Below are 21,957 nucleotides of genomic sequence, written 5' to 3' on the forward strand. Positions count from 1 at the left end.
TTTTCCACCCCTAATGAATGCAAACATGAATATATACTGAAGTGAAGTTAGAAAGTTTTGACAGTGTCAACTGGACAGATACCATCTTTAAATATTCATTTTTTTAATAAATTATATATTTTCTGAAAGAAACAACTCGCACATCCAAAAATTCTTCTTTGCAGGTGCGCTGGAAAATAACATCAACTTGGAAACAAAGGAACAAATCCCGCACTCTGCTCTTGATATAGCATCACCGTTTATTTACAAAAAACGTTTCTGGCCCTCCGGACCTTCATCAAGAGTATTTATTTAATTAATTATATAAAAACAAATCCTGATTTTAATCTAACAGTACAATGTTAGCATCAGGAAATCTAAATGAATGAAATCTATGTCCACATTCTTTGTACTATGTGGCACTGAACATTATGTTCAACTCAACTTCCAGTTTGTCCTCTAAAGAGCAAAGGAAATGCCAATCAAGTTATCTGGTATCAAATAATAAAACTGATCCGATACCGAACATTTTGAATGCAAGAATGCCATCTGGGCCTGGTTGCCACGGTTATCAGCTGAGAGCACCACTTATTAATGAAAACAACATTTACTACAACCACTGAGCAAAAAGTGCTCTTGCAGTCTGGATCGCAGTCGTCGTATCTTCAAATACAGTAAAGATGGAACATGTCACTGTTGTTGGTGAACACCTCTAAAATCTCTCTTTTCAGAATAAAATAAAGTAAAAAATAAACACTTCAGAAATCTTAAATCAACTTGATTGACATTTTTTAATTAATATATCTCTTATGTATATATTTCTTTATGTCTTTATGTTTTGGACACACAAACTCAAGGTGTTGCAGAATCTTCTTAAATGACAAAGAAGCATATCAACCCTAAAATGAAATTAAAATGTGAAACTAAAACTCCTGTTTTAATCCAGTATTAACGATACATATTAATTCTTCAGGCATATGTCGAGATGTGATTTCTTTTTAATATGTTTTGTTTTTGCCTTGTATGCACTGTAGCTTTTTATGTGTGTGCATGTGTAATGATGATGAGTGTGGGAAAGGGAGAGACTTTGCGTGTTTAGAATCACTGAAAAGCTTCTTGAATGGCAGATTTACAGCCCCATCTTTGGATTCAACACTTGGAGACTGCCTATGTCAACTGAGCGAGAGCAGACACAGACACACACACACACACAGGTTAAAATCAGAGGAATAAAAAGCTCCCTGAAGCTGCACGAGAACACAGTTGAATGGAGAGATGTGGAAATCTTTTTACTACCCGAGAGCTGACGGAAAGCCAAGAAATATTTCATAGCTGTATTCGTGCCTGTTTGGAGAGTCCCATCAACCTCAGAGCACAGCTCAGAACCACTGCAGCTGGAAGCACAGTTTGCAAGATTAAATATACGGCATAATATATATTATGGTACATCTAGGTGATAAAAGTCCTATAAAGTTGACTCTGTTCATTACTATCATCTATTTCATTTATAAACTGTGTGCGTGCACAGCTATAGTAGGTATGGTAGGTAAAATTAATCTGACAGGTTAGTAGAACATTAAAACTAGGGTTTGTTTACAACCTGTCAGAATGATCTCAGCGATGAAAATGGTGACTTAACGGTGATAACTGAAAAGAAAAATGGCCAAAACTATAAACACACCACCCAAATTGTAATAAAAAGTTATTTGTCATATAATGTAGCTAATCAAGCTTAGCATTTACCATGTACTACCCTGCTCTAGTTGTGGCTTTAACATTTTATTGACCAACATATCCAGACACATCAACTTCTTTATGGTAATTCTGATGAAATAGTGACTTCTAAAGACTAGTTTCCACTAAACTTTTACGTTTCATTTGAGCAGGACAACTAATGTGATAGTGATCACATGGTGAACAGTAATTATGGTCACTATTGCATGAATCATATGTTCCCATGTATGTACAATTTGTATGTATTTGATATGCTGTATATCATATGACTTGATATGTTGTCTTTTTAAACCGTATGAGAGGTACTGTGTTTTCCAAATGTGTACAAATAATGTCCCCTTTATTTACAGTACTAGATTTAAATCATTCTAAGGCTGATCTGTTGTATCAAAGCCTGACCAGCAGACGTCATCGGCGTTCTGCTGGCTCCACAGAGGTCATGAAGTTATCCAACCTGCCTCTCAGTCCTTGTTGACCCCGGACACGGGCCTCTGGGGAGGGTGACTTCAGCCCTGCTGACCTCTACCTCCTGGTCTGTCCTGCTTTTTTTTTCTTTGCTTTTTTTCACACTGCCTTCTGTTTCCAGACAGAGATGGAGCTGATTGCGTTAGTCTAACCGCCTCTGCAGTATGAATTCCCCAGGGGGCGCCACTCACAATGACCCGTTTGTCTGCACCAACGGGCTCCCTGTGAAAACTAACGCAAGGGAAGCAGAGAAGGAGAGAAACTGAAGAGGAGGGCACCTTTTGGGGGTGTGGGGTGGAAGGGGGGGGAGTGATCAATGGAAGGACGTTGACTCAAGAGAAGCAGATGCCCGGTCTTAATTAATATGGTTATGTCCTCAGCCATGACCTCACACAGGAAGGCGAGGGGACAACCGCACAGGAAGTGGAATCTGATCGAGACACATTAGGCAGAGATGAGGTCATGACTGGAGCCAACTGCCATATGATCATGTGTATATCAAAGAAGCTGAGCTGAAGAAAAAAATGGGACATTTTCTCTTGAATTTTTTATTTTATCGAGAAGATATCGAACAGAATATAAGAAACCCAAGCAGCTGAACTGGTCCCATGTAGTTGGAAAATTCCCTCCACGGCAAAAAATATTTAGATAAAACAATCATGACTACAGTTTTTCCAATTTCATGAAATTATAAGCAAAGTTGGATCTACAGTAGGAAGCCCGAATACTTATTTATTTGACATCTATACTAGGGCTGTCATGATTCTCCAAATCCACGATTTGATACAATTAAAATTTTGTTTTAGCAGTGATGGCAATGCACTTTACGACAACAGAGTTTACAAGGCACACTTGAATGCACCATGAGTTTAACGAGGCCCACCTTCAGCACCTCTAATCTATACAAATCCTGCAGGAAACCCTGCACCCAGCCTGTGCCATTTCACAATGAAAAGCTGCTCAGGTGGCTGCTGGGGGAGCACCTTCCTCCTCATCGTCAGATAAAAGCCACAGACTTCAGGCCTGCTGCTATCTGCCCATCCGACCACAGTCTGCCAGTGACTGAAGCCCCTCCTGGTATCAGCCCAGCCGCATGAAGCTGCAGGACGACCATCTCTGTGTCCTCTGAGAGAGCACACAGAGGTGCGTTGTTGCTCTTATCAACAGCAACATGGGCTTCCACCTGCCTGATGCAGATTGTAACATGTGTGGGTCGCTGTTGGGTGAAAACCTCTTATCGCCAAAGTGTCAGTTTCCAGGAACTAAAGAAAACAGCCTTCACAAAAAATAAAAAATAAAAATCTGACACTTTCTGATTTAAAAATGAGGCTTTTCACATGACAACTGTAACAGATACAAACACAAAATGATATAGTGCATTAGTTGAATGCATGAGGATCACTTACAAGACCTAACAAGACATGTCCTTTCTTCCTGTGCTCTTTGTCTGAACTCTTGCAGTCTGTTAAAACCTCGGTTATTCCTTTGAACAATGAACTCTCCAACAATGAATCACCAAAACATCCATTAAATCTGGCTTTAACTTGCATCTCCTCCTGAGGAGACATATGTGTATGTGTGGCCCTTTGTCATGGTAATGGAAAAAAGGCAGCAATATATAGTCAGCCATACCCCCACCCAATCTGTCCTCCTGTGGGCGGGTAGGAGAGCATTAGCAATCCAATGCAGCACGATGGTGCTTTGCCTTTCACTCTCACCTGCTGGGCCGGGTCTTCAGGACACTTAGGCTGGATGTTAAAGCCATAAAAAAAATCATTACTGCCTTTCACAGGATACAGGATGCTGGGGTGGAGGGGGAGCTCGAGACATGAGAGAGATCTCTTCTAAGGGTCAAGTGAAATGGGTTTTAAAGGTTGATGCAAGACATTTGAATTATTCATTAGTTTTAACCATACCTGTATCAACTGTTTAGTGGTTTTCTTTCTCTAGAATCAAACGCCAGGGCTTGAAAGTCCATCATGGGACAGCATGACATCTCTTGATTATTTGTCCGAAAATGTCAAAAGGTACCCATTTGACAGACTCAAGATGACATCTTTAAATTGCTTGTTTTGTCCCACCAACAGAGCAAAACCTAATTATATTCCATTTATCTATTGAGACGTATCTGTATGTTATGTATGTGTGTCCGTAGCCTACGTTCACTTCTAAATAGAGGCAGAACATAACTTAATCTCTTATTATAGCTTATTATAACTTATCAAAAATGTTGTAAACTGATCTTTTGTTGATCATGTTAGCAAATGTAACTAAACTAACAGATACTAACCGTTTAATGCTCAATTATTCCGATGTTTTTGAACGTTAGAGGGGAAACACAGGCATTAAATGAATAACTACAGTTTACCTGAATGAATAACCAGGCACCTAAATATGTCATTCCCCGGTTTTCCTGCTTGGTTTTCACCCCCAAATGTAAATGTTGAGTCTGAGTCTAATCGCTAACCTCCATCATCATTGATCCATAGTTTGCCATTAAGGGTCATTTAATTAGCTTTGAATCCATAATAATTAAATGAGTTCACACATAGCACTGGATATTGCAGGTTCACGGTCAAACCAATTCCTAGAATGAAATTATACCCAATTTAAATTATTCAAATTAGGGAAATCTCAGGCAACTACACATCTTCAAGAACGAAGGAAGTTGATTTAAGGAGCTCTGCGTCATTAATGCATCTATCACACAGTGATGATTAGATATCCAGACTAAGCTTGTCTCTCCTGGATATGTGGCTGCCTAAGTTGTGGATCCTGGTTTATTTACAACATGATCATCTTAGTAAATATTAGCTGAAGTAGCCTGTGACCCTCTTCACCGGTCCCAATGTGTTTTTTATGTGATTGGGATTTAGCTCTCAGGCCATGGTGTGCTTTCATAATGAGTCTAATAAAGCCGGTCTTTACACAGAGCCTGACTTAAGCCTTTATCTGGAAAGATACTTATTAAGATATGAGCTCCTTATCACACTGGCACACAGACAAATCTCTCTATGTGGCTGTGTGCTCATGAAAGAGAGCATTTGACTGTGTGTGTGTGTGTGTGTGTGTGTGTGTGTGTGTGTGAGAATTTTAATGGTCTATGCTCTACGTAGCATCAGAATTTATTTTTCAGGGTCTTCCGCTGTGAATGTGGCTTTCAGAAATTCTTCGTTTGAACCTTTTCTTTTTCAAAGCTGCAGCTGAGAATTAATGAGCTGGCAACAATGAAAACTTGAAATGAAAGAGTGAGAGAGAGCGAGGGAGAAAGAAAACACTCAGAGAGAAAGATAAGGGGGCCGGGGATAAAACTGAGGCATTAAAGATGAATAGAGAAGCGCACACACACACACACACACCTCCTGCTAGTGTTTGTGAATGGAATCGGGTGTAGGGTAAAACAACAGCCACTAGAGGGCAGCAGAGTATCTGTGCAGGCATTGCTCTCTGTACTAACAGTATGGTGAAAGGTTAAAGGTCAGAACAGCTTGTCTTTTCATATGGTTTCACACATGAGACGGAAAGAACACACACACACACACACACACACACACACACACACACACACACACCCCATTTACACATTTCCAGACTATCACCTTTACATCAGATTCAGCAGATTGTGCCAGACTTCACATACACACCACACCCAGTATGGAATACATGTACCGGCGTTATGTATTCAGAATACAAATTATGAGTAACTGTATTCCGGTACAGTTACAATTTAAATAGTTGGTATTTAGAATATAGTTACATTGTTGAAATCAATGGATTACATGACGACACTTCTCTGTTTCACGAGTTTATTCACTCTCTAAATAAATTAAGGCAACTCCATGCATTTCCCAGAAGCCCCAATATGAAAACGAAAAAACAAGCTATTTGCGTGATCAGTCACAATAGAGTCTGACCCGGCACAACAGAGCCAGGGCAGGAATGCGTTTCTATCTTGGAAATTCAAACAGCATTTCACATTAAAGTGTCCATATTATGCTCATTTTCAGCTTCATAATTGTATTTTAAGGTTGTACCAGAATAGGTTTACATGGTTTAATTTTCAAAAAACACCATATTTTTGATGTACAGCACAGCTCTGTCTCACTGCTGCAGATCCTCTTTTCAGCTGGTCTCTGTTTTAGCTACAGAGTGAGACCTCTTTTCTTCTTCTTCTTCTGTACTATCTTTGATTGCACTCGCACATGCGCAGTAGCTCAGATGTAGATCATGTCAGCTAGCTAGCTCCATAGACAGTAAAAGAAACGGCTGTTTCTCCAACTTCGGTCAGTTACAAGGCAGGATTAGCTGGGAGACTTCTAAATGAGGGCGCAGATGTAAGTAGTTCTTTTGTAGATTATGGTGAACTTGTGTGTGTTGTAGCAGTGCTTTGCAATTGAGAATGAGGTAGCATGCTAGCGTTAGCATGCTAACGCTAACGCTACGAGCTAACGGTTGCGGTTAGCCAGCTCGTTTCGGCTTGTGACGTCACAAGCCGTGCCGATTTTGAACAGCTCACCTGGAGACTGAAGGCAGGACACATTCAGAAACCGTATCTCACTCAAAACAGCATGGATGGATTTTTTTCAAAGTTTGTATGCGTGTGGAAGCACCAGAGACACAAAAGAACACCCCAAATCCCAGAAAATTTGATTTTTTCATAATATGGGCACTTTAAGGAAAGAGAAGGGACAACGAAATATAACCTCTGCTTGCCAGCAACCAACCTCCTTTCAGCGTCCAAATTACTCTACTTCCAACCTGAAGAAGCATCTTAAAGTTTTTATTAGCCAAGGGTAGTCGTCTGCTGTAGTTTTACTGGTCACCTTAGTATTTTTATAGTTGACATGCGACTTTACATTCTCCTATGTGCTGATTTACTAGCCCCAGAGCCGTTGTAAGACTGACTAGCCCCGTTTGACATGCTAGCTAACGTTAGCTAAAATTAGCTCGTGGTAGCTTAGACTGCGGTTAGATTTAGAAGCAAGACGACGAGGGTCAGTCTGATGTGATTTGCAAGGCATGCTTTGCCCTCGTTGCAGCACCGCAAGGTAACACCACAAATCTTTACCAGCACCTCAAACGTCACCACAAAGTGCAATATGATGAAGCCGTACAAAACCAAGAGGTCCGAAAGACGTTTCAATTAGCCTATTTACAGCCAGGTTCAGGGCCCTATTCAGCGCAGTGCGTTAAACTTCTATTTTTGGTAACCTACTTGAATGGCCAGTTGAAGTTTAATTCTATAAAAGGCAAGCAGTTAAAGAGTGTGCTAAGAAATCATTCTTCTTTTGATACTGTACTTAAATTGGCAATTGACAAACTCCATTTCTCTAGAGACTGAAGCTGTAGCTGCAGCATGTTGATTGACATGTTTTAATTATGTAAAGACATGTTCAAAGAGTTCAGATAGAGCCTGTATCAGGGCCATATTTAGTTCAATGTGTTATATGTCACTATTTTTGGTAGCCTACTGTACTTACATGGCCAGTATGTACTTCATTTTCTTTATTCATCGAAGCCCCTATGTTTACAGGCTTGTGGTGATGTGCAATAGGTGCCAATTTGTTTTGTCATGGTTCATGTGTGCAATAAACAATCGTGGCAGAGAATCATGATATCAATTCTAAGCTAAAAAAATCGTGATTCATATTTTTCCCCGAATCGTGCACAACACAACACAGCTAAGTATACAGACAGACTGTACTGTCCTCTCTCCTGTCTGTAAACACGACCTGGATGTCTCTTTCTGCCTCCTGCTGCTCTCATTGCATTATGGATTAACTCCTTGTTACAGGTGTACCCAACATGTTTGTGTGTTTAGTGCCAACTGGGTCATCCAGCTGGATGTTTGTTAGAAGCGAGGCCTCAACTTCACTCTGCCATGACTTCACTAATCCCTCAGATAACTGCAAACGTGTGCTGCTGGTAGTTATCGGTGTCATGTTCAATGCATTTTGGTGTTTTGGTGCATTCAGCCATTTCCCAGTGAAATTAATATTATTAATATAGTATCCTTATTCCTTTCCTTACTTTTCTTCCTTATGTGTTTGGATTTAGATTTAGATCTCAAGAGACCAACCTTGTATAATAAATGTCAAATAAAAACAACTGACTGTGATAGAGATAGTAAGAGCAGGAGGACAAGTTTTCCTAGTTGAGAAATGACTCAATCCTCAACCCACTCTTATGACTGTACTGGATTCATGTCTATTTGTTGCCACTGTGGGTACTGAAATTGGTCTCGCCGCCTCTCCTATGATGGATTTTTCGCCGTGTATGATTGTTGAATGTTGGTGCAAAATGGCAGCTCTAGAAAAAATGTTTTGGAAGAATGAACTTCTCCTGATTATTAGACTAAAGGAAAGAGTCTCTACATTGTGTCTCCCAAGTCGGTCGTGAAAGCACCAAAAACATAAAGCAGCCTCCATGTCTCCAGAGAGCCTCGTCTCATCTCACTCTGCCCTCAGAGCTGATTGGGTTCACACTGAGGACTGACAAAGGGTTGGACCCGCACTCACAGCGATGCAGCGTCCTCACCAGCAGTTCTGCCTCTCAGGCCTTCCTCTAGTTCAGTCAGTCCCTGGAGTGAAGCCCAGCAGACACAGTCCAGAAATGAGGATGATCAAACTGAGCTATGAGACCAATAACAATCTTGCCTTGTTTTAAAGGGATAACCACACACTATTAGATAATCTATCCATTTATTTTTTTTCAATCTGAGGGCCAATAGTGTAAAAATATTTATAGTGTATAATATTTTGTTTTATCTCGTATTTAATCTTTTAATCATTTTATATGCTCCTATTTTAGCATCTGTGCTATAAGTAAAATTGTATCTTTATTATGTAGTTTACGATGAAACAGATGCTTGGTGTCTATGCAGATGTAGTACACAACTTCTCAAGGAGATGAACACAGATACCTGCAACTCTGATGTAGAAATCATATTTATTTAGATTTAACATGTGCAATTTTTTAGCAGCAAGTGGACCACTGAAAGCCTCGGATTGTCACACTTTTGTCTTAAGGGAAAATGCTATCTCTATATGAAATTGGTTTGTGTTTATGTGTGATTGTTTGTCACTATCAATCCATGCTGATATGGACAACATTTTTTTTAATTTTTGCCTGATAAAATTAGGTGACCAACATAATGTTCAGCACTGTAGTTAAGGTAAGGTGATTCCGTTGCCTAAACATTTAGAAAACACATAAATGTGCTACACACACACACACACACACACACACACACACACACACACACAGAGCAAACATTTAGAAGATAAATGTCAAATAACACAAACACACAGCCAGCAGCAGTGATGCGAATATTGCAGTTATGTACTGCAATCCATCACTGCTGCTGGTCAGGAAGGTCACGGGTTAACCCAGCCGAGGGTGAAGACGGTTGCTTCATCAGCACAACAGGGATGAAGAGAGGGAGAGAAAAAAGGACAGAGATGAGAGATAGAAAGTCAGGGAAAGTAGGTCAGTGAGAAAACGTGATTAGCCACCAAACAAACGACACCAGCAGCGGACGCGTGCCATGTCCGGTAGCGGGGGGGCTCCTGTGTCTTCTCCTCACGTGAACATCATCTTTACGCCAGATTCAAATTTGTATCCTAAACAACGGAGTGCTGGACGCCTCAGTGGCTCCAAGTCACGCTTACTGTAAAGACAGGTTGCCAAGGATGCACATGCTGGCCCTCTAATACTCACAAACACACACAGACACCTCCTTCCCTTCACTGCCTTACATGGCGTTAAAACGATGCCTCTCGCCGCTGCAGCCGTTTGTGTGGGGTTGCTAAGTGCAGCCAATATTTCACACAAACACAGCACAACAGCCCCCCTGATATCCTGCTACGCTGCCATCCTGGACAGCAGAGACACAGCCTGCTTCCTTCCAGGAAAATACTGAATTTGGAGTTGTATTTCTGTTATGTCAAACTGAGCCAGAGAAAGTACTGAAATTATGTGTATTGATTTACAAAAGATGATCATTTAAAGAGCCACCACGGCTGAGAAAAGAGAAAGGCACAGAAATACATAAACGCACATTGACACAATCCGAAGAGGCTGACGACAGCTGATGTTGTTGCAAAGGAATAGCAAAGTGACTTTTCATGCAAGGACTGAAAGTCTTTCCGTGTTTATGCCGAAAACACTCAGAGTTATCGATTTTCCTTCATAATTTCATCCTTGTCAGACAGTAAAATCTCGTAAAACAGCATTTAGATCATAATGGGACGGAAACCAAAGCCATCACTATGATTTTTAGGGTTATTTATTTGAAGAATCAGATCACTAATTAGTCAAATGAAATACTATTGTAAAGGATACCTGCCGAAATCTTTACAGAACATTTTGCAAGAGAGGATTTTGGAGGCAGAGATCTATTATTTTATCCAGCAATGTTCAAAATGAACTAAACCACATATTGTACCTTCTACAACATCTTGTTGAGTAGGCAGTGAGCCAACACCACCTACATTCATTAGATAGTGGCTGTATTGAGTCATACGTACTTAGGTGGATAGAGATCTAATATGAAGGGCCAAAATGACTATAAGTAGGACAGTGGAACACCACTCAGCAGGTGTGGGTAGAGGTTTACAGTTTTACATCCTGACCTGAGTGTCTTCTCCATCCTCTGACCCTGGTGTGATGCTTTTTGGGGGTCCTGTTCCCACATGCTGGCCCAGTGAGGGGATCTGGGTCTTGACGGGCGCCGAAGGCAGCGCTAGAGCTGACGGCCTTCTGTGGGCCTGGGGGATGGGAATGGCGCTGTGCACCGGTTTGGGTTTGGGGAGTCCTGATTTCATCTTTGAGGCCACCAGGATGGCTGGCATCTTCTCCTGACCGCCTGTTGACCGCACGCTCCCCTCCCTCTCACACTGAGATGGAAACTGTGCCACTAGTCAGCAAGACTCCTCTTTAACTCACATATGGTCCAGCTGTAAAGGTGTTAGCGGATTGAAGAAACACATGTGCAGTTTGCACCTGATCTGCAACTTTGTAATATGTGTAATGTGTAATTTGTCTGTGTCCGGGTCTTGGCTGCTCCTGCTGGATCTCAGCAGGGGGGTGAGCTGAGCTCCCCAACATGCAGTGGGGGGCTTAAAACCCACCGATTCCACCTGTTTCCTGGTGTCAAGTAGCTTCAGCTCTTTATATGTTGTAGAAAAGACCAAATCCTCCTCACAGTGTTCTTTAAAAAAAAAAAAATGTGTCCAGATGGAAATTGGAGAAAATCCACTTTGCAAAGTCCAGGAAAGAAACAACAAAAATCCCACTTTACACTCAGAGGATTCCCCAGTTGCCTGGTGGCAGAGCAAGTGTTCCCTTCCCTTTTTTTTCCAGCACCGAGTGAGAGTCAGCGATTCGCAAAGAGATCCTACAGGAGGCAGGGCAGTTCCTCTCCCACAAAGCCCTGTTAACTACACCATCGCTTCAGGATGACAGGAGGAAAGACCGAGCTCCGTTGAGGAGAGACCGAGAGATGGAGAAAAAAAAAAGAAAAGGCAGTAGTGATATAGCGACCACTCGCTTCAACGACTGCTCAGCCTGTGACTACACAGCCTGAAACACACTGCACTCTGCTGCCTCTCTCTCTCTCTCTCTCTCTCTCTCTCTCCCTCTAAGTCGTGGTTAACAGCAGGTGTGGCTTAGATCAGCACTGACATATGTGGAGAAAAGCTCAACACATCTACTCAGTATGCTCCTCCAGCCTGCCTCTCTATTTCTCTTATTTTCTTTTCATACAAAAATGCCCATCTTGGGGAGCTATTTAATCTCATCTTGAGTTAAAGGAGAATTCCGGTCAATTTCAACATGTAGCTCTGTTGTTTGGAAATTTGGAGTGCTGGCAGTAGCAAAAAACCCGAAAACAATCGGTGCTGCCTACACCGTGTTATCCTCCTGCTAGCGTTAGCACCCAAGAGGCTTAAACAGGGCAAGTTTTAAACGTGTTTTTTTAGCCTCTAAACATGCTCGAAATGTCATTACAAGTGCCTACCGATGTGCAGTGATTCCTTCCGAGGATACACAGCAAATCTGACTGCAGTAGATGTGACAGAAAGGCATAAAAGTTGTGTTAATCCAGCCAGTGCACATACCTCTGTTTATTTTCCGTTGTCCGGTCAAGTCCACCCTAGTCGATTGTCGAACTCATACAATCCAATATTCCAGTCAAATTTGCTGTGTTCCCTCGGAAGGAATCACTTCACACGGGTAGGCACTTGTAATGACATTTCGAGCATGTTTAGAGGCTAAAAACATGTTTAAAACTTGTTTAAGCCTGTTGGGTGCCTGTTGGGCCTGTTGGGTGCTAACGCTAGCAGGAGGATAACACGGTGTAGGCAGCACCGATTGGTTTAGTTTTTCTTGCTACTGACAGCACTCCAAATTTTCAAACAACAGAGCTACGTGTTGAAATCGACCGGAATTCTCCTTTAAGGGTTTGCCAGTTTAGCGTGATCATTTTGTTTGCTTGTGAAGGAGTTGAATCCCACGAGCTATAAGTGACAATTACTCCAGTATTTATGTGGGTCACATTAAACTATGTACTTTCCATAGCAATGAACAAATCATATCAGGCCACTTTTTTTAAAACAGTTTTTTGTTTGATGAAATATAGGATTTAAGGAGTGATTTTTTTTAATCCGTTGAAGTGTTTTGTCATGTGGATTTTTAGCCATGCTAGCGGCATGGCTCTAAGGATCAACATCATCAACAACTATTAGGATGGTTGGCATGATATTTTGTACAGACATTCATGTTCCCTAGAATATTAAACCTACTGACTCTGATAATCCCCCTGGCTTTTCATCTAGCCACCAGCAGGTCAAGGTTTTCACTTATTCAGTGAAATACAGTATTTCTGATAATGTTGGTTTTAATAGGTTATTTGATGCTATAAAATGGGGTGAAACGTCATGATTGACAGCTGTGATTGACTTGTGATTGGTGGGGTGGGTGTATGGGCAGGACTTCAATACCGTGGCTCCACCGCCCGATCACTACTGCGCGGACTCTGAGTCCAAAACTACAAGATAGCGGCACCCGTATCCAGGATATTTTGGCTTCACTTTTGTACATTGGGAGGAAGAGGAGACACCTCCTCCATCTTTTTTTACTGTCTGTGGTGGCACCAGATGAAAACTCAGGGAATCAATGTCATTGAGTCATTGTGATACATCCTCTGTGGAGCATGAATGTACAACATTTTGAAAAGAAAGCATCTTAAACACAATATCTGATATCACAAAATGCTGGTAAGTTCTGTTCGGTTCAATGTGAAAAGATCATCTCAGTTCATGCTGCCGCTAACCGGAGGAGGAGATGGAATTAGAGAAAGTACAGATGGATGGACACACACACACACACACACACACACAGAGAGGGACTTTATAAGAGCAATGATTTAATTCAGGAGAGGACGGGTTTTGTATGTTAATCTTAATCTTGTTACATTAATCCTAAATTATGTAAATACTAATATCTGATTATAATTTAGTGCCATTTTGGTGTGTGTGGAGATGTGATGCTGACTGCTAAGGGTCCAAACATTTGATTAGAGATTTGCAGCTCCAGTTTTTTTAATCAATGCCCAAGTTAGGCAGCGTTTTACACATTGTTTATGGATTTTGGATGTGCAATATGCCAGTCAAGGAATGCCTGTATCATTTAAGGTGGATTAAACGTTTTATTCAGACCACATATTTTGCCTGACATAATTCTTTATGAGGTAAATTCACTGTATGCTGTGGATTACACTTATGATGTCATTCTGAAACTGAAGTACAATTCATTTCCATTCTAAATATTTACCTTGTGATGATCACTATCTGTAGGCCACATATATTGCACCTTGTCATAAACTACTGACAATGTTGTAACTGGTGATGAGTGAAAAGCCAGACTGCCTCCCTGATTGGAAACACACCTATATCCTGACACCAAAACACGCGCAAACTGGCTGACTGAAGCATATAGGAAAATACATTAATTCCACTCCGCTAGCCTCAGATGTCAATCTGTCTTTTTTAGAAAAACAAGAAAAACATACAGAGCCCAGCATAACATAACAAGGGAAACTACCATTATTTTCCTACTATCCTCTGTGTGATGATAAACATGTCCCAGACCATCGCAGATCACAACACTTCACAGAGCAGGAAAAAATGTGATATGTCATATGTGATTTATGTAGAAACCTTTGAAGATACCTGATGACAGTCCAGTGCAGTCTAATAATAGAGCCCGTTTGGCTGTAAATGGGCGGTATTGACAGTAATAACTAGGACACCCACTGCCTGCTCGGCTGTGTGTTTATACTGTATTTCTTCTTAGAATAATAAACATTTGTGTGGGGTGGAGGGTGGGTGTTTGCTGTGAGCTCTGTAGCTATTGGAAAGAGATTTGTGTCAACAGAGATTATATATGAACTGCATAGATGCTGAAGTACTGAATTATCAACATTGGGGAGTATAGCAGTACTACTAATTTAACTGTGGTCAGCTTTGACATGGTTTTTGGTCTTTCCAGGTTAAGACCGGAAAACAGCACTGCGTTAAAGAAAAAGCAAGGGGGTGCGGATTAGTGGGGGCGTGTTGCTTCAGGTGTTGGTGAGACAATGAAATATAATCCAGGAGGTCCAGTTTGAGTAAGAGATAAATGAGTGTGAAGGATCAACAGACACCAAAATACCGCACAGACGTTTACAATATATTAGACAGGATATTAAACTCTGGAAAATGACTGTGTCACCGGGGCATTCACTCTACCCTCCGGGTCGGTGATCGCCATGTAAACAGTAGAAATAGGCCTCTCACATTACAAATTAATCTACAATGTGTATTTACATGTATTTGATTGGCTAATACAGTGTTTGATAGATAACATCACATTGTGTTGCAGCAAAAGTAGGGTCAAGTTCAACTTTATTGCCGGACGACCGTGTATTTTCCTCAGCGTTACCACCACAGTGCCCACTCGATGGTCTCACTGAAATGAAAGAGAAGGCTGCATTTCCTCACCTGTACTAGTGCCTGTCTGAACACAGCCTTAGGGTGTGCCAAGGAGGTGATGTTTCCATTTGTTTATTTGATTTTCTTTTTGTTTTTAATTGGTGGAAGGTCCAAAAAAGTCATCAATAGTTTGGTGTGGAGCTGACTCCAATAGTGCCACCTTACAAAACATTTAAAGTGCTCATATTATGCTTTTTGGCATTTTCCCTTTTCTTTATTGTGTTATGTATCTTTTTTGTACACGTTATAGGTTTACAAAGTGAAAAAGCCCAAAGTCCACCCCAAAGGGACTTACCATCTCCAACAGAAAACACTGTTCACAAACTGCTCCAAACAGCTCTATTGTAGTCCAGCCTTTACTTCCGTGATGAACGTGTATCACTTTGTAACACACGTTATAATGCTCGCCTAGCTGCTAGCGTGGCACGCCCTCATACTCTGCTTCTGACTGGCTAGTAGTCCTTACCTAGCTACTGCTCATGTGCGACTCCCAACAAAGATGGAACAGAAGTGAGATGTCTCACTCTGTAGCTAAAACAGAGAGCTCAGCACACAGGGTGAAAAGAGGAGCTGCATCAATTGGGCAATTGGGCAGTACAACAAAAATATGGTGTTTTTTGAAAATGAAACCATGTAAACCTATCCTGGTACAACCTCTAAATACAATTATGAACCTGAAAATGAGCATAATATGAGCACTTTAAAGTTTTGGCACAGAAGCAACTTTTTTGACTCTCTGGTTCAAGCTGAATATATAGGCCATACTTTTACCACTCCTCCTACAAATGTAAATATCATATCGTTTTTCTATAACTGCAGGCATGGTCTATACGGTTGTTTGTCAAATTATAGGCCTATTTGATACTAGCCTCATGAATGCATAGTGAAATTCCAACCAAATTAAAATGACATGCACATATCCAAGAGATTCTGCTCATTTTAGGAGCTAGCACTGCACCTACAGGAGTTCTCAAGTTAAATCTTGATTGTTTGTTTTTCTGCTTTGCCACAGATTTGAACCTCGGAGTGTTTTATCTAAACTGAGAAAACTTAAGCTTCATTTGAGAAAGTATATGTTTAATAAGTACAAAATCAACAAGGACTCTGATTTATTATTTATTTAAGTTATATATTTTTTTAAATGTACTATATAATATGGGCATTTAAATGCATGTATTCAAACACAGTCTGCTGACAGTGATCCATTTCCATAGTCTTCATCCAGCCAATTCTACCCCTATATTTAAATATTTATGCACTGCAAATGAAATTAAACTGTGCGCACACACACACCTGATTGTTTTCATTAGCAGAGTTAGCAGAGCAGAACAAGTGGGCTCTCACTGACAAGAGCTGCGCTAACTGGAGCAACGACCTGACATTTTCACTGTGACAGCACCGGATCTACAACTTGACCTACACACACTGGTCTATTTGCTCACAACACACACACACACACACACACCGTTTTTTACAATAATGAACAGTGGCAGTGCTGTAAGGCCGGACACAAGGGGGAGAGGAGCCAAGTCCATGAAGCCCAGCAAAGCTCTCGTATGGCTCAAGTGAGAATGGGTGACAACACACAGCGCAGTGTCAGGACAAACACACACACACTAAAGAACAACCTACCTACTACATATTCAACACAAATCAGCTCAGCAGAATGAGCTGGAGGAGGAAAAAACAAGTCCTGTTTGCTTGTGAAACAGCCAACTGACAGGAGAGAGAAAAGAGGTGTGTGTGTGTGTGTGTGTGTGTGTGTCAGTGTGAATCCTGCTGAGTGTGTTTGTACCCTTGCCCAGCTCCAGCTGCGGCACATGTGTCTGTGTGTGTGTGTATGTGTGTGATCTAAATGGGTCTCTGGGGCAGTGTGTGTGTGTGTGTGTGTGTGTGTGGGGGCGTCCTGTCACTTTCCTGTCACCCACACAGGTCATCACTGTGAGCTGAGTTCACTCTGTTCAGAGGGAGCGCACATCAAACACACACACACACACACACACACACACACACACAAATAGGAAAGTAATGTAGTCTTAAGTTCAGTCTATACATCTTTTGTTACAGTTTTAATTCCATTTATTACAATTTAGGTCTTATTTTCATAGTGTGGGCCATCATTCCTATCAGTTATGATTAGGGCTGGGCAATATATTGATATTATATTGATATCGTGATATGAGACTAGATATTGTCTTAGATTTTGAAAATCGTAATATCGTAAATGGCTTAAGTGTTGTCTTTTCCTGGTTTTAAAGGCTGCATTACAGTAAAGTGATGTACTTGTTTCTAGCTCTTCTATTATTTTTACCTTTCCCCACTTAGTCATTGTATCTACATTACTGAAGATTATTTATCTTAAATCTCATTGTGAAGATATTTTGGTAAAGCAACAATTGTCAACCCTAGAATATCGCCACAATATCGACATCGAGGTATAAAGAAAAGAATATCGCGATATCTGATTTTCTCCATATTGCCCAGCCCTAGTTATGATAATTATCAAAAGGGTTGCTGAGATCTGGGACCATGTCGTCATCAAAACAGGCAACAAACACAAGCAGTCACACATCAGTCTGGTTATCTAAACCACTTTATTTAAAAGGTAAACAGAAAGTGAGCGAATCCGAAATGTCAGAGATAATCCCTCAGTGCACGGGAAAACTGTGTGTGAGCACAACTACGGTAATTACAGCAGAAGCTGAAGCAGAAGGTTGGTATTTAAACTGTAATGGATGTTTACAACAGACGGTTTGGGTAATAGTTTTGACAGCTCGTCTGTTTCCAACCGGTCAGAATATCTGATGGTCTGTGTCGCTGACACCTTTTTAGCGATATCGCCCTGTTTCCAGTTCTCACAATTGACCACAAGGCCACTGGTGAATGCAATGTTATTAGTACTGATAGAAATGATAGCAAAAACTACAAAAATAAAACCTGAGTTGTTATAAACCAGAAATATCCTTTAAAGGGGACATATCATTAAAAAAAAAACTTTAGGGTATCTGGAGTGTCTACCCACAAACTCAGAAAAAAAATCAGAAAACATGGAAAACATTCATCCAGCCATTCAGATTTGGCTCCCCTTCTTATGTCACATGCAGGGTTATTAGAACAAACTGCCCCCAACCTGAGTATCCCTACCCATGGCTTGACAAATACCTTTGGTGAAGGTGCACTGTATCTTTCTCGCAAGCCAATCAGAGCAGACTGTGCCTTTCGGAGCATTTCAGACAGAGTGTGAGAAAAATAATGTTTTTTAACATTAAAGCAAAACATGTTCTAGTAGAAACCACAAATACAAGTATGAAACTGAAAATGAGTATATGTCTCCTTTAAAACAAGAACCAGTTCTGCCAACAAACTGATGGTGTAATTGCACTTGTACTCTGTCCAGTTTCTCTTATTTTTCAAAAGCCATTGTCAATATGTTTACACTTTGGAACATTTCATTCATTCTAACCCTAACCCTACATGTCATCATTAGATAGCGACTAAACCCAATCCTAAACTTAACCCTAAAACCAAGACGTATCCCTGAAATGGTCCTATAAAGAGCTGACACAAATATCTTCTCTTTCCAACAGCGTCCTCCCTTCTCAAGGTCAACAACTCAAATTGGTCCTGACAAAGATAGAAGTACGATAACAGACACACACACACAGCTCTCTACTTCACCACAAGAAACACAACCTGTGTAGCGTGAATAAAAGCAAAGACACAAGAGTAAAATCATAAAAATTAAACACACACACACATACAGTACATACACACACACACACACACACACACACACACACAAAAGCCAGACATAGGAGACAGCTGCACCCAAACAACAGTCTCTCTGCAGTAAACTGGGGTGACAGAAAAGGAAACCAGGGAGAAGTCAGCACAGCCACAGCTCCGAGGTGTGTGTGTGTGTGTGTGTGTGTGTGTGTGTGTGTGTGTGTGTGTGTGTGTGTGTGTGTGTGTGTGTGTGCATGGGTGTTAAATCTTCCCATGTGATCTCGAGCCCTACTTTACAGATCAGAAGATGGACATTTTTGTCCCAAGTAAAAAAATTAAAAATAATAAGTGAAGCAGAAAGACAATAAACCATCTCCTCGCTCACTAATGAAGTAATTAATGAAGTCTGCATAATTAACCAGCACTAATCAGGCTTTAATAGCTCATTTAATACTTTACTTAGTACTTTAATTAGCTGAAGGTGGAATGTAATGTGAACACATTATGCTGGTCATGTTTTTCAACAGTTACTGTTGCTTCTCATCTATTTGATGTTAACATTTTTAAACATTAAGCACTGCTTTAGCCCCTCTTACTCGACAAAGAAGACAGTGGTGAATATTTCATGAATGAATGAGGGTGAAGAAGAGGACACCAAATGTCTGAGAGCATTAATTAGAGCCTCAAAGCTCAGCTGATATTAGAAAATGCTCCAAAAAAAATACCCTATTTAATGTTCAGTACGTCAATATTAGCTGGTCTGACCTCCTTTATGCTTTCTAGAGCTCAGAAAAAAAAGGCCTGCAGAGAAGCCAATGCTTGGCCTGAATATCCAAAACACCAGCAAGTGACATTCAACTATATCAGACTCTATTCCTCAGTGGAGAAAGAAAATAATCAATATGGGTGAGATTAAAACATTGCATCATGTAACAGGGCTGCAATAAACCAGCCGGTGTTATGTGAGCCCTGAGGCTTAAATACCAATTACCCACTAACTGCTGTGACGCTCACTGCTTTTTTCTCAGTGACGAAATAGGACAGAAAAGTGAGACAGACGAGGGCAGAGATGGGTTTGAGGAAACCGAGTAAAAGAGAAGAAGAAGTGAAAGGGAACAGAAATAGAGATGTAGATCAGAACAGCTTAACAAGGGGTCACAAAAGACTGGAAGGGAAGGGAAGAAAAGAATACAGGACAGAGAAGTGAAAACCCAGATACCACCAACATTTCAATGCTGCTTTCCATCAAAGTTAGGATATCTGTCATTTTGGTAAATGTATTTGTCCCTTCTGTCCACACAAACTTTGGGATGTTGTCACAGAAAAGAGACACGCAAAAACGACCAGATTGTTTCCGTCATCTTCTACCAATTAGAGCATTTTTGTGGCCATATTTTTAACATTTCTGGGGCACTGGTATTTTCATGCCGAAATTTAAACTGTGCATAGAAGCATGTTGATGTAAATGTACTTTGAGTCAGAAAACTGCAACGTGGAACAAAGACAAACTTATTTGCAGACACTCGTTATTGTTATTCAGGTTTTTCCTGCATAGAAAATACTATTTTGCTGTGACATATTTCTCCGTGAGTTGTGTATCCACATGAGAATACGCAGCTAATTATCAAGTCCATACATCCACACCGAGCCATATCCAACAAAGCTATCTAGAGCACATTTACACAACTAATGGCTCATTAGTGCAGCGGTTTGGACGCAGGAAAGAAGAATTTGAAGCGGGAAAAAAAGAAAATACAGCAGACGACCATTTTTCCCAAACTCAGGCAACTAAAGCTATTACACAAGCTTTAAGCCCGATCATGCAGTACATACAGTGCAGATACAGTATATTCATCAGAGCATTATTAATAGAATGCTTGTTGATGCATGCAACCAAAAGGCATTGGAACTCCCGGATAAAATAGACTGCACAGAATAAATACAGAAGATTTCCAGGACCGAAACATGTTTTCCCCTCAACAAACATACGGGGAAAACTGAAGGAAACTGCGATGCTGGTAGCCCCAAAGCATGAGCTAAAGAGAGCAGAGATCATGGATTAGTGGGTTGCAAAGATAAAACATGTGAATGGGATTCACCAAACAAAGTGCTGGATATTTTGTGCGGGTTTATCGAGGTGATTGTTTTCACTGATGCATTATTCATCGGAGGCTACAAAACAGTATTTGCATGTGGCATCATTCCTCAACACTGCAGAAATAAGAATGCTCTCACATGTTTCTGCATGCCTTTATTACTAGAAGTGTGAAATTGCAATTTGTGTGTGCATGCTCTGACCTTTCTGTTATTTAAAGCTAGTTTTAGCAATTTGTTAGTACTAGAATAAATCTTCCGTCATTTATGAAACTGGACAACTGTAGTTTTGTTTTTATTTTAACTTAGGTATATTTGTTTCAGGTAAAGCCAATTTTTAAAACTCAATAATAGCAACAGATAAAGTTGTTGCAGATGTAAAGCTCAGGAGAGTGAACCGCTCCAACACATTCTGGGCTGTGCTGTTTTAAAGGGCAGTAAAATTTAAAGTGATACTCCACCCAAAATCTTTCTAATATCAAATACTCGTCCCCTAAGGCTTAAAATGTTGCCTGTAAAAAGTTGATAGTTTTATTTGTATGGAACAGCAGCTTGGATTAATTTCAGTTACAACGGATCCTAATGGTGAGAGTTTTTCACGGTGAAAAAAGGGTATCAAATTGTCCATACAAATTTCTCAAACGAGTCCTGCAGCTTAATCCAATTCTCCACTCTCCATTAATATACTCAGTATGTTGCAGTTATAATTATGACAAATAGGGCTAAATACACAGCTGATAGCTAGCCGTTAGCAAATGTGAATACGAGCAACAACTGCTGTGAAGCAAACTCTAAAAAATGAATGATCAACCTGTGTGAGGGAGGATGTCAAATACAGTAGACCAAAAACTTGTAGTGTTAGAACATTTCAAAAATAGCCAATTTCAGATAGAAAAAGTCCAGATGCCGTGTTAATTATGACTCTTAT

General features: G+C 40.6%; 1 protein-coding gene across 4 annotated transcripts in view; it reads right to left on the minus strand.

Annotated features, from left to right (window-relative positions):
* The window catches only part of nav2a (neuron navigator 2a), a 251,632-nt gene that overhangs the window by 109,873 nt on the left and 119,802 nt on the right, over positions 1-21,957 (minus strand). Inside the window, exon 1 of one of the 4 annotated variants that reach the window (XM_078253792.1) lies at positions 10,812-11,071. The exons of 1 other annotated variant lie outside the window; for it this stretch is intronic. In XM_078253792.1, coding sequence (XP_078109918.1) covers positions 10,812-11,030 — 219 coding nt within the window. In that variant the 5' untranslated portion in view covers positions 11,031-11,071. Of the gene's footprint in view, positions 1-10,811; positions 11,072-21,957 lie in introns of those variants that run through there. 2 more of the 4 variants (XM_078253800.1, XM_078253809.1) reach the window with 2 other exon arrangements.

This window comes from Sander vitreus, chromosome 1, assembly GCF_031162955.1.
Source record: "Sander vitreus isolate 19-12246 chromosome 1, sanVit1, whole genome shotgun sequence".
Lineage (NCBI taxonomy): Eukaryota > Metazoa > Chordata > Actinopteri > Perciformes > Percidae > Sander > Sander vitreus.